Here is a 13,552-nt window from a genome sequence, read left to right on the forward strand (position 1 = left end):
TCATGACCTTTATTCTGAACAATAATGACTTCCAAATAGACTGGATGGGTTCTTGCTGTTACCTAATGTGCATGCCTGTGTGTGAATGGTTTTGTGCGTTTGTGTGTGTGTGCACTTGGGAAGTGGAAAAGGGTAGTTTATTCTGACCTCCATTATAGCTTTCCAAACATCACGTGACTAACCATATGAATACTTTTGGTAGAGATAAAAGAAAGTTTCTCTTCTTTCATACTACTTGTGTGCATATGCATGTATAACTACTGAGGTCTTCAGTTTATTCAAAATCAAATTTAAGGTCGATGGATCTAAGATGTGTCCTTTTCTAATGCCCAGAATATGACAAAGCAAAAAAGGATTTCTAAAATGGCAAACCTTATTTAATCCTTCGATGACAAGCTGGGGACTGCTAACACCTTCCATGTGCCAATAAAATCATTTGGGATGACTAACAGATAATGGAAATTATAATAAATCAAAATATATTTTATCTCTTTGATAACTGATACATCAAAACTAGATAGTTAATTTGTGTTTGGGTCAGTGAAAAAAAATGGCCAAAAGGGAAATGACCCAATAAAATATTATTGATCACCCTAAAACTGTACTGAAGAGAAAAAAATCAGAAGAAACTAGCACTGGAGGCAAATTATTCTGAGCTATTCAACTTCTTACATGTTGAGGCTCATTTAAAAAATGGCATTTATATAGCACACTGAGGTAAGTGGACAAAGTTCCTGGGTTTCAGCTGCCCCAGTTCATTGGGCCACCCTAGAGCCTGAGATACCATACTAAATACAAGTTGTAGTGTTCAACCTTGGGTTCACACTGGAATCACTCAGGAAGTTAAAAACATATATTGAATCTGCCCACTCCCTCCCCACCCCAAATAAATCTGTGTTTTATTTTGCTGGTCTGGCATACACACTGGGCGTTACGACTTTTCAAAACTCCCAAGCGACTCTAAGGCATAGCCAGGGTTAAGAACCACTGCATTGGAAAGTAGTCAAGGAAACTTTTAAAAACGTAGGCTCATCTAGTTTCCCAGCTCGGAACACAAATATGAGGGTTTTGGTGGTTTTCTTTGTTGTTGTCAATTCAGGGAAGTATAATGAGAAAAAGGCAAAATTGCAAAGTTCATAATATGAAAGTGAAAACTCTCCGTCTCCTCCCAAAGCAACCACTATTGTTTCTTTTGATTTTTCGAGAAAAAGTTTATGTACATACCTGCATGTTTGTATTTCAAAAAATAATTTTTGTTTACATTAGAGCACACCACATATAGTATTCTATGCTTTGCCTTTAATATTCATTACATCATGGACCTGTCCTTTGAGTATACAGTACACAGCTACGAAGTAATTCACGTCTGTACTGTTGTGCTGTGTTTTATTGAACCATTCCTCCGTGTTATCACTTTAGCTATTTTCACTATTTCACTGTAATAAACTTTCTTTTTTTTTTTTTGAGGTGGAGTTTTGCTCGTGTTGTCCAGGCTGGAGTGCAAGGGCGCGATCTCGCTCACCGCAACCTCTGCCTCCTGGGTTCAAAGCGATTCTCCTGCCTCAGCCTCCCGAGTACCTGGGATTACAGGCATGGGCCACCACGCCTGGCTAATTTTGTATTTTCAGTAGAGACGGGGTTTCTCCATGTTGGTCAGGCTGGTCTCAAACTCCCGACCTCAGGTGATTCACCCGCCTCGGCCTCCCAAAGTACTGGGATTACAGGCGTGAGCCACCGCGCCAGGCCTTAACATCCTTATACATGGGTTACCAGCATCGCGACGACCTTCTGCGAATATTTTTATAGGGTAAATTCCTGAATGAAGTCGCTGGGCGCATCTAAAATTTGAAATAAATGTAATGAGATCAACAAACAACTAAAAAGTAAGCTGATGCTATCCACATTTGTCAAGCACACGAGTATGCCTACCAGTTTGAAGGTGCTGGCTCGGCGCTGTTGGCCGGAGATCTCTATCAACCAGGGTCATCTGCCGGCAATGCCATGGAGGCGGTCCCGGGGACGGGCCTTCTTGGGTCACGTGGACGGCCTCGCCCCGCCCTGTCGAGGCGCCGCGCGTGTCTGGAGCTCTGGCTCGTGCAGTAGCGTCACGCGGAGGCGGAGCGAGGACTCGGGGACAGTAAGTTCTGTTCTCGCCGCGCAGGGGGCGGGCTGGTGGGACCAGCTGCTTCCGGCCGGGCTGCGGGCGTGGACTCCGCGTTCCGGCTATGGCCCGGCCGCTGCGAGTCCTGAGGCCCTCCTGGGTTTCGGTTCAGCGTTAGTTAACGGTTAACCCGCCAGGGCAGGCTTCCGCCCAGGCACAGGAGACCCACTGAGCTTGTTCACCTTGAAACTTGGGCCACACCTGAGACCTGCCACCTCAGGGGGGTACGCGAGTCGTTTCTAACAAGCTTTCATGGCATTTGTGCCATGAAAGCTCTAAAGTATAGAAGCTGCTCCAGGGCTTCCGCAGCCCTGGCCGTCCTGGAGATGCTAGTCTCCTGGAGTCTGGAGTCTGTGTCGAGAATTTACAGCACCTGGACAGCCACGTGCAGTCTCAACTGCAGGTGGTCTTTACCGAAATGTTAAACACAACTTGAAGTTAGGCAGGATAACTGCCAGAGCTGGATAGAGGTGCCAGCTAACGCGCTGTGAGCGTTTTCTGCGGTTAGGCCTGCTCTAAACATTTGACATGTGTTAAAGCATTTATGTGCTTTACCCACACCCATATGTGGCGGGCCCTTCTTACCGTAAAAGAAACTGCAGCACAGCGAAGTTAAGCAACTTGCCCCAAATCACGCAGAACTGGGATGCAAACCCAGATCTAGCTCACTCGTGATCACAGTTCAACATCATACGATGGTGCTGATTTCCAGAGCAGCTCTGTGACTTTGTATAAAATTATTGGGCAAGCGTTCAATTGTAAACATTCGTGAACATAGCTGTTGCACATTAGCGTTCCTTTTTTTAAAAAAAAAATTCAGGACCATCTTTGGTGACAAATATCAAACTATATATATCACCAATATACATATTTGCTTTGCTAAAAGGTTTTTTGTGTCTTCAGGGTAGTTTACTTGCAAGCCCCATGTTTTTATAAAAACGTGGCTGCTACCTGAATGAAACTAATGCCTACCCCTTGGCGGTTTTGTGAAGACTAACGAACTATTATATTCAATGGGTCCAAGCAGTAGGCATTTACTGAAGGACAGCTAGCTTTATCTATTATTATTCTGCCATTCAGAGAGATACCAAAACTACTCTTTAAGGCATTTCTTTTCCCTGCACATAAAAGCAAGGGTGTCATACTTGAGATAAGCATTCTGATAACGTGTAGGCAAAGTTTCCAGACTTGGTAAAAGCACCTTAGTCATGGCTCAAGAAGAGTGACAAGTAAGTACGTTTCACTTCATGTTTCTTTTGTCCCCCGTGTCTTGTGGACATTTGAGTTACACTAAATATTTTTTAAAATTCCACTTGAATTTATTTCTTATGTTGGAAAGGGATCTAATAGTGACCGAGTATCCATTTAGCTAATTTGTAATTTTATATGGAGTTAGCACCTTTAGAAACCAATTTTAGGGACAGGCCAAAAATTTTTCTCGAAGAGAACATGGAACACAACACCTAAATATTTCAGGGGGATGTTTTCATCTAGTCCCCAAATTGGATGAGTCCTTTAATTTTCTGTTTCATTCAGTTAAGATTCTACTATCTTAAAGTAGACTTAAAATCGAAATATATTGGGAATTTATGAATAGTTCATCAAAATAACGATAATTAAGGTGAACACATGGGCTTTCCCTGTTGTCTGAATGGATCATGATATTCACAATAGTAAGAATAATATGGGTGTTAAATGTAAAAAGTCAAAAAGTCATCAGATATTATAAATAGTACCATTTAAGATACATAGAGGAAACTGTTGGCATATAAAATAATACTTTTCTAAGCAAAATGCAAGGCCATAATCATAGTTCTCTGAAACCTTTATCATTTAGCCCCAGTCTTCTCTGCTCCTTTCTTATCAGCCCCGTAAAAGTTCACCAGTTTTTCGGGTTGGAGGCAAACCTTGCAAAGACTGTAAGTTTGTAGTGACTCAAATTTGAGAAAGACCTGTATTTGGTTCTCATTTATTTGGAAGTTGGGAAAACATAATTAACTTTTGATATTATACTACATCTCTTGTATTTTGTTACTTTTTGATAGTAGTACTTTTCTATTTTTTGCCTGGAGGAAAAAAAAAGAACTATTCATTTATTTCCTCCTTTGGTGCCAAGTTTTGAAATTAGCTGTACAAAATTCTCAAATATTTCATTCATGACCTATGCACAGGCACATTCTCTGAGGATAGAAAGGGCAATTTTATTCCATTTTTCTTGGGTTTGGGGTCATTTGCTACATAAATATAGATTAGGATACAACTTAAATCTTGAAAAGAATAATTTTAATTTTAAGAAATAAGTAAATATTTTTAGACATTTAAGAAATGTTTATTATCCCCTTGCTTTTCTTTATATATTTACCTTATAGTACATATATCCATGAATAATATACTGTTTGGTTTTGCCACTTTTGTGATAAAAACAGAAACATACTCTGAATTCCTTTTTAAATTTTTCACTTGCAATTATGTTTTTTGAAATTAAGCCAACTTGATGTAGAGATACATTTTTCACTGCTGTACAGCATTCCATTGAATGAACATACACATTTTCCATTCTACTGTTGATGGGTTTTGTGTTGTTTTTGTTTTTTGCTGTTATAACTATTCTTATGTATGTTTCCTGGTGTACCTGTGCGCATTTCTGTGGCATATACCCAAAGTGGGATTATTATTGTTATGTTTAACTTTACTAGGTAATGCCAAACTCTGGTAGCACTAATTTATGTTATCACTAGCAGTTCCATATTTTCACTAATACTTGGTATAATTTTTTTGTAAGCCTGGTGGATAGAAAATAGTGTCACATTAATAGCTTGGCTTTGCATTTCCTTTGCGTTTTCCTACTAATGAGGTTGAGTCTTTACATATATTGACCATTCAGATTTCTTTATTTGTGAAGTGTTTGTTCATGTCTTGCCCACTTTTCTGTGATTATTTGTTCTTTTTTTACTGGCCTATAGGAGTTTTTCATATATTCCGAATCTCAAGCCTTTGTCAGTTATATGTATGCAAATTCCACATTTCTTTCTTTTCTTTTTCTTTAGCCTATTTCCCCTTCTTTTAGTTCATTCCTTTGTCTGTTCCCATTTTTCTTATTATTACCCCTCTGTTCTGTCACAAAATGTGATGAAGGCTGCATGCCCAACTCTGAAGGTAGATACTACCACCTGAGCAATTTGTGTTCTTTGAGTACCTGCCAAAATCAAATAAAACCAGATGACCATTCAGAAATAGTATTCCTGCCTCCTATCAGCCATAGCTAACCCAGAAAATCATGGCCATGGTCCTCTTTGCCTTTGCTTTAAAATAATAAACTTTTGCTTTTTTATTGTGAGATAATTTTTAAAAACAATATGTATTACTTTTCTATCCCCCTTTTTTTAAAAAAAATTGATTAGTTAGAGCAAGAATTAAAAATGCAAACTTCAGAGTACAAATTTGACATCCCTATAATTTTCTAAGCTTGATGTGTGTAATGCCTTCTTTTATACATTGAATTCAAAGCCCCTGCCTCTCCCCATCAACACACATGCACACATATACCTCTCTACCTACACCTCAATTTTGGAGCCCATACTTACAATGATATCTGATATCTGTCTTCTACGTGGCTCAGAACTATTTATCTCAAAATAGTGACCTATAAATTCTCTTTTTCTAAAGCTCACTCCTAACACACCAACAGAGATTTTACTCTTAATAATTTTTGTTTTATAAACTTACTTTTTAAATAAACCATGCTGTTTTTCAGCTAACATTTTAAAACTTCCAATCAATTATACAGGATTAAATAAATATTTAGAGAAGCCATCAGGAAAATTATCTGCAGAAGTCCTGAAGTCACTTGGCACTTCCATGAAAACAATTTCCCTTTTTTTGGGAAGGGACTAGCCCATAGTGTGTAACCATTCTAAGCTAGGTACACCGAGGTACAAATGCCTTCTTTAAAGAAGCTGGATAGCCCTGGGCACGGTGGCTCGCGCCTGTAATCCTATCACATTAGGAGGCCGAGGCGGGCAGATCACGAGGTCAGGAGATCGAGATCATCCTGGCTAACACGGTGAAACCCCATCTCTACTAAAAATACAAAAAATTAGCCGGGTGTGGTGGTGGTGCTTGTAGTCCCAGCTACTTGGGAGGCTGAGGCAGGAAAATGGCGTGAACCTGGGAGGTGGAGCTTGCAGTGAGCTGAGATGGAGCCACTGCACTCCAGCCTGGGCTACAGAGCGAGACTCCAGCTCAAAAAAAAAAAAAAAAAAGAAGTTGGATATATGTGTTTTTATGTAAAATGGTAACCTAAGACTTGAGTGGAATTACAATGCAGATTCCTGTTGATCAAGGAAAGGTATATTATCATGTTGTTTAACTTCCTGTGAGATATTACAATATTACTATATTTGAAGAAGGTGTGAATGATGAAGTATCTTCCTAACGTTAGAATATTTATTTGAAGTTGACACCTGATTTGTAATTTTGTTAAATATTTGTAGACAAGTGTGTGTTTAATATCTTGAGCATTCCACAGCAAACTTCTTTTTTTAAAAAAATATTTTTAGAGACAGGGTCTCACTCTGTTGCCCAGGCTGGAGTACAGTGGTATGATCATAGCTCAGTGAAGCCTCAAACTCCTGGGCTCAAGTGATCCTCCTGACTCAGCCTCCCAAGCAGCCAACCCTACAGGCAAGTACCAACCCACCTGGGTAATTTAACATTTTTATGTAGAGCTGGGTCTCGATATGTTGCCTAGGCTGGTCTTGAATTCTTGGCAATTGATCTTCCCACCCTGGCCTCCCAAAGTGCTGGGATTACAGGTGTGAGCCACTGGCCTGAGTCATTATTTTGATTCAAGGACAGGATCAAACCTATAACCCTTAAGCCTGTTCCTAAAAATAATATTGAGATATTTCTTAGTCTCGATTTTTTTCCCACCTTTTAATTTCTATATTTGGCCGAAAGGATATTAAAGAGTGGAATAGGAGACAAACTTTAGAAATACAGGGAAAAGAGAGTAGTAATGGTTATATTCTGAATATAAGGTCTTACTTGGATGCTAATCAGTATTTGATTTCTAGGAGGGTGGATGTATAGGGAGTAAGTGAACTTACAAAGAGAAAAGGATACAGGGTAGGCCAACTCTTTATAGAACAACCAAAGTTTCAGGACAGTTTCCTAGGAACTTCGAGTTTTATTCATGTATTATTTATTGTTTAGTACACAGACGTGACCAGCATTGGAATTTATTTGGCCTCATTGCCTGTGTTTTTTTTTCTAGGTTACCACCTATTTGCAATTCAGGGAGAATATAAGATAGAGAAGAAAGCTGTGAATGAATTACATTTGATTAGCAATAGATTGGACACTCTACTGATCTTGTCTCTCTACAACCTCTCTTCCACCTGCCCTCTAAATGTTGAAGTGCTTCAGGAATTGTCTTAGACCTTCTTCCTTATCTACACTTCCTCTCCAAGTGAGTCCATAGAATTCTGTAACCTGGAAACTCCCCAGTTTTTCTCTCTAGAAATTCTCGACTTTAGTCTCATATATCTGGTTGCTGACTTGACATCTCTACTTGGATGTCTCTGAGATACCTTAAACTCAATATGTGTAAAATGTATATAGCTCTTGATTTTCCATCCTGCAAAAGTACCATTCATTTCTTGGCCTTTCTCCTCACAGTCTTTGGCACTACAGTTCACCTAGCTGCACAAACCTAAAACTTGGGAGTCATCTTTCTTTATTTTTCTGTAGCATCTTCATTCTAGTTCATCAACCCAACTTCTCTGTACTATAAAATTAAAATAATAATACCTTTTTAGTAACATGGAGGATTAAAGGAGTTAATAAATAAATGTAGCCTTTGAATAATGCCTGGCACATAGTTAACACAATATAATTGTAGCTACTACTGCTACTGTTATTATTACTTTTTATCCCCTACAGCGTCAACCCCCTGGGGCAAGCCACCATCTTTTTCATGGACCCCTAGCTTTCTGATTTCTGGGCATCCATTGTTGTGTTGCTATAATCCATTCTCCACAGAGCTGGGGCGTTCTTTCAAAAAGAAATCAAGTCACACTTTCCTGCTTTATACTCTTTAGTGGCTTTCCTTTTCTCTTAGAGTAAAATCCACACACAGCACTGCACAACCTGCCTCCTGCCTATTTACCAATCTTGCATATTATGTTCCAGTCTTCTGGAACACATTCACCAAGCCTTTTCTTTCCTTCAGGATTTTGTATTTGCTCTTCCTTCAGTATGGAATTCTCTTCCCCCAGCTGTTGGCATGTCTAGTTCATTTGCATTTTGGGCATTTCAGCTCAGCTGTCATCTCAGTGACCAGTTTTTATCTGAGGTAAGAAAATGAAAGGTTTTCATTCTTACCCATCTTCTCTTGCTGTAATAGCTATCTGGTTGTGCCTGTAAGAGCCAACTGTGTACTCCAGGCAAAACCAAGTGGACCACCTTAGCCAAGAGGCTGAAGACTATTCAGCCAATCAAAGAATCCTGCCTTCAGCAGAAGGCTGAAAACAATGCAGATAACTGAATGTTGTTTAGTGTTGGATTTGATAGGAAATAAAGGGACAGTGAAACTTAAATCTCTATGTTTTACAAGTTCTGAAATTTCCTTCTTGACCTTGAAATGAATCTAATACAACTCTAACCTCAGAGTGAGGAATCCTCCCTAATTTTGGCAGTCTTTGAGTCTCTAACACAAAGTAATGACTACCTACTTAATATAATCCAGTATTTATGGCCGGGCGCAGTGGCTCACGTCTGTAATCCCAGCACTTTGGGAGACTGAGGTGGGCGGATTACTTAAGGTCAGGAGTTTGAGACCAGCCTGGCCAACACAGCAAAACCTGTCTCTACTAAAAATACAAAAATTAGCCAGGTGTGGTGGTGGGCTCCTGTAATCGCAGCTACTCAGGAGGCCAAGGCAGGAGAATCCCTTGAACCTGGGAGGCAGAGGATGCAGTGAGCTGAGATCATGCTACTGCACTCCAGCCTGGGTGACAGAGTGAGACTCTGTCTCAAAATAATAATAATAATAATCCAGTATTTATAAATGTTTTATATAGCTACAGAAAGTGCCTCCATAAATCTTGAAAAGTCCAAACTATTCATTCTTATGGTTATCTCCATTAAGTTGGAACCAAATTAGTGAATACTTCTTGTAACTTTCCTTCTTTATGTTCAACTAGCATGAATCTTGATGACTCTGCACAAGATCCTGAAAAGAGGGAATATTCTTCTGTCTGTGTGGGCAGAGAAGATGACATTAAAAAATCCGAAAGAATGACAGCTGTTGTCCATGATAGAGAAGTGGTCATTTTCTACCACAAGGGAGAATATCATGCTATGGATATTCGCTGTTACCGTAAGATTTTATTTTTCATTTGTAAAACTTTAAACCATAAAACTATCAAAATTTCAGTTTTTTAGTGACTGCAGGTAATATTCAATTCCTTTTCAGACTCAGGAGGACCTTTACATTTGGGAGATATAGAGGTATGTAAAATTAAATTTATTTTCAGCAAATTCAGCAAATATATTCAAAAATAATTTATAATTGGTTTGAACTATATTTTAATGCTTTGAATATAATTTCAAGTATTCTGGGAATTCATAAGATAAATATGAGAAATATGCATATCTTTTGACCTAGCAATTATACTCTATATCTATTCTATGGCCATAATTGCCAGATGTTTAAGTATTTGTATAGGAATGATTCATTGTAGCATTATTTATTATAATGAATAATTGAAGGCAACCTAAATGTTTTAACAATTGGAAACTGGTTAAATAAATTATGATACAGGCATGCTGTGGAATAACTGTACCATGCAATCATTAAATTAATGAGGCAGATCTATATGGGTATGGAGAGATGTGAACAATGTATTTGTGACTGAAAAAAGCAAGTCATAGGATGATAATAGTCTTATGAGATTTCATTTTTTTCATCAAAAAGAATAGTCACTTTTTACTGTATACACTGCAAAATTTGAATTTTTACAATGAGTATATATTACTTTTATAATATAATGAAAATATACAGTATAAATATATTTTTAAAGAAATAAACCACACTGTAGTCTTAACTGAGGAGGAATACGGGAAGTTGTCTTTGCTTCCTTGGGATTCCAAAACTAGTCACCTAATTTCTTGTTTCTTCATGAAATTGGTCTCTCTCTCTCTAATCGATGCAAAGTACAAGCTTGAACTTAGCGTTCCACTCTCTCTACACTTGATGAGTGTACACACCTGTCCTCATGTTAAAGAACGTATGTGTGTTTATTTTTTCTATTTTTTCCCATTGTCCAAACCCACATATGTGAATCTTTGCTGACAGTTTTATGTAATGTAAATTATGAAAATGTGAATCTTTGCTGACAGTTTTATGAAAGTACAAATCAGTATTCCTGCACTTTTGGATACAGAGGGGAAAATGAAAGCACCCACTTACATTTGTGAGCTGATAATAGTTCCATAGAATTTTCTCCAGTTTCAGTCCATGAGAGCTTGAAGACCTTGCTCCTCAAACTGTTGTCCATAAACCAGCAACTTTGGTATCACATGGGAGCTTCTTAGACTGCAGAATCTTGTCACCCCAACCCCTTAGACCTACTACATTTAAACAGAGAGATATGCATTGAAACAAGATCCAGGTGCTTCCTATATTTTTTAAAGTTTGAGAAGCACTTCACCAAGACAGTTAAAAAGTTGAGAATTAACTACTTTGGATCACAAATTGCTCTTCTATTATCGTATGCACTCATGCCTTTAGTAACTCCTTTTGAATTTATATCTGAACCTTACAGTTCTAGAAGCTAGTGAAAATTCCTATAGAAGCACTTGAAGTCCTTGCCCCATTTCTGTCAAGGCGGCGACATTAACATCTAATAGATAACAGCACAGCTGCAGTCACATGGTTTAGTTGCCTGAGCATGTCAGTCTTCTGATAGAGCTCTAACTGGCTTTCTAATCAACTGTAAAAGAGCTTGATGACTCTTCTCAGATTAGGATCTGCTTTATGCTGAATAATTTGTACATAGGAGGAAAAAAGCAAAGCTAACCTGTTTTTTAACCTGGTTCTTCTGCAGCAGATTCTCTTCAGAGTCTATGGTGTATCAAGAACATTTGACATGTCAGAATATTAAATGAGTTATTCTCTTCCCCAGGATTTTGATGGACGACCGTGTATAGTTTGCCCCTGGCATAAATACAAAATTACTTTGGCAACAGGAGAAGGTCTGTACCAGTCTATAAACCCTAAAGATCCATCGGCAAAACCCAAGTGGTGCTCCAAAGGAATAAAGCAAAGGATTCACACAGTGACAGTAGACAATGGGAATATTTATGTGACTCTTTCTAATGAACCTTTTAAGTGTGACTCTGATTTTTATGCCACTGGAGACTTCAAAGTAATTAAGAGTTCTTCCTGATAAAAAATATATAGAAATGAAAAATATTGTGTATGTTGAAAACATTTTTAGAATAACTCTGCTTCAATTTTAAAGGTGATGAAATTTTTCAACGTAGGCACAACTATTTAAAAATCATATACATTTGAGAGGTTTAAGAGCACACATACTTAGTATGATGTAAGGATTATCATCAGGATCAATAGAATACATTTTATCGAATCTTCTGGATTAATTAGAACCTGAAGGTTATAGGTTTGGCATGTTCTGTTTAAGAAGGATGAAAATAAATTTGGAGTAAACAAATAATAGGTAACAATTAAGGTTTAGTGAGAAAAATTTTAATTTAAAAAATATAATTTTTAAAATAGGAAAAAAAATCCCTGTTTGATGTAGCAGACTTAATTCTGGAAAAGTTTTAGTATATACAAATAAACAGACTGTATAATAAACTTCCATCACTCAGCTTTAACAGTTATCAGCATTCTTCCATTCTTGTTTTATTTATACCTCTATGGATTCCCTACCTCTGCTATTTGATTATTATTTTTACATTTTTAGGAAAGTTTAAATACATTGAAATGTTCACATCTGAACTGTGCAACTTTCCTAAATAACATAGCAGACTTTTTATACTTAAAAAATGCCTCCAAAAATGAGATAAGTTTACCTGCTGAACTTGAAAATAAGAAACTTAACCACTGTTAAGCGATCTGTGATCAAGGCAGATCTTGAAGTAAGGAAGCCAGACACAGCTGCTGCCCAGCCATGAGAGATGTAAGGTCTCCTATTCAGTGAGCCAATGTACTTTGAATGCCTATATGAAATTTTCAAATAAAGGTTTTTAAAAACGTTTTAGAACTTTGTGAATGTGTGCACAACTAAGTGTCTCCTATAAATATTATAGAGAGGAGATCTAGGGTTTTGTTCCTTGGAGTTCCCAGGCAAGGTTGATGTTCAGTTGGTTCACCCTGGTTTTATCATGTCAGTTATTTATGGTCAGTACCGTTCAGTTGCCTGGTGCTCATACCATACCAGTTGTAATGTATTTAAAATAACACCCCAAGCACCCCCACCATGCAGAAATCAGCAGCACATAGTGGTGATTTTTGCATGGTCAGTACTCATGCAAAAATCACCACTATGTGGGACCAGAAATAGCTAAAATGAGTAGATGATGAATTCAGAGTGAGAAGAACTGTGAAGATTGGAACCGAGTCTCAAAGCACAGTAGTATTTTTAGAGGAATAGAATTAAGAATCTAAATCTAATACTTAACATTCTAAGGAGCCGACCTGGACTCTTTCCCTTGGTTATTATAAAAATAGTAAATGAGTAAGGTCTGTATAGTAAAGACTCTGCTTACAGGGACCTTTACTACATATTATTACACTTCCTTTTCTGTTGGAGTTTGGATAGCATGAGTAGCACTTGGTCCTCATTTCTCAGACAACCAATGAACCAGACTTGGGCTTTTTATAGATACTGTTTGTGGTAGCAGCTACTCACTAAGTACAGAAAATGTACTATCTCTCAGGAAGGTACATCCCAGTCAATTCTATCATGTGATAATCCTTCAATGCCCAGTCAGGTCTTAACACGTGTCCAGAATATAAAGTGTATAGAAGAAATCAAAGTACTTTCTTCAGGCAAAAACTGTAGCCCTGGTTTGCAGGAATAATTACAAAAATATTTTCTCATAGGAGCCACTGGCAATAATGAGTAGTGTGCACTTGATTTTTCATTCTAAGTTTGTATCTCTAAATCTAGAAATAAAAACCATATCATGTACTGTCTTCATATACAGAAATCTTCTCATCACATTTGTAAATAATATTTTGTCTTATAAATTTATGACATCTGTGAATTGCAAATCCTTCATAACTTTACAAGTGATTTACAAAATAATAATAGGCAGACTCAAACTCTTCAGTCTGCATATAAAAAACATTCTTTTATT

General features: G+C 37.7%; 2 protein-coding genes across 5 annotated transcripts in view; one reads left to right on the forward strand and one right to left on the reverse strand.

Moving 5' to 3' along the window:
- Positions 1-2,086: 2,086 nt before the first annotated feature.
- Positions 2,087-12,450, forward strand: RFESD (Rieske Fe-S domain containing). 4 transcript variants are annotated; one of them, XM_003261627.3, is made up of 6 exons: positions 2,087-2,137; positions 7,437-7,631; positions 8,419-8,516; positions 9,367-9,542; positions 9,639-9,673; positions 11,350-12,450. In XM_003261627.3, exons 2-6 carry the CDS (start codon positions 7,572-7,574, stop codon positions 11,611-11,613), a joined length of 633 nt encoding a protein of 210 aa, XP_003261675.1. In that variant the 5' UTR covers positions 2,087-2,137; positions 7,437-7,571; the 3' UTR covers positions 11,614-12,450. The 4 variants fall into 4 exon arrangements, with proteins under 4 accessions (XP_003261675.1, XP_030672899.1, XP_003261677.1 ...); XM_003261628.4 differs by lacking the exon at positions 2,087-2,137 and adding an exon at positions 2,199-3,390; XM_003261629.4 differs by lacking the exons at positions 2,087-2,137; positions 8,419-8,516 and adding an exon at positions 2,175-3,390.
- Positions 7,481-13,552, reverse strand: part of SPATA9 (spermatogenesis associated 9) — a 31,337-nt gene continuing 25,265 nt past the window's right edge. The window contains exons 6-8 of the transcript XR_001115307.2: positions 11,245-11,381; positions 10,635-10,795; positions 7,481-8,511 (exon numbers count right to left, since the gene is read on the reverse strand). The gene's annotated coding sequence lies outside the window, so the exon portion shown is untranslated. The remainder of the gene's footprint in view (positions 8,512-10,634; positions 10,796-11,244; positions 11,382-13,552) is intronic.

The sequence above is a fragment of the Nomascus leucogenys genome, chromosome 2 (genome assembly GCF_006542625.1).
Source record: "Nomascus leucogenys isolate Asia chromosome 2, Asia_NLE_v1, whole genome shotgun sequence".
NCBI lineage: Eukaryota > Metazoa > Chordata > Mammalia > Primates > Hylobatidae > Nomascus > Nomascus leucogenys.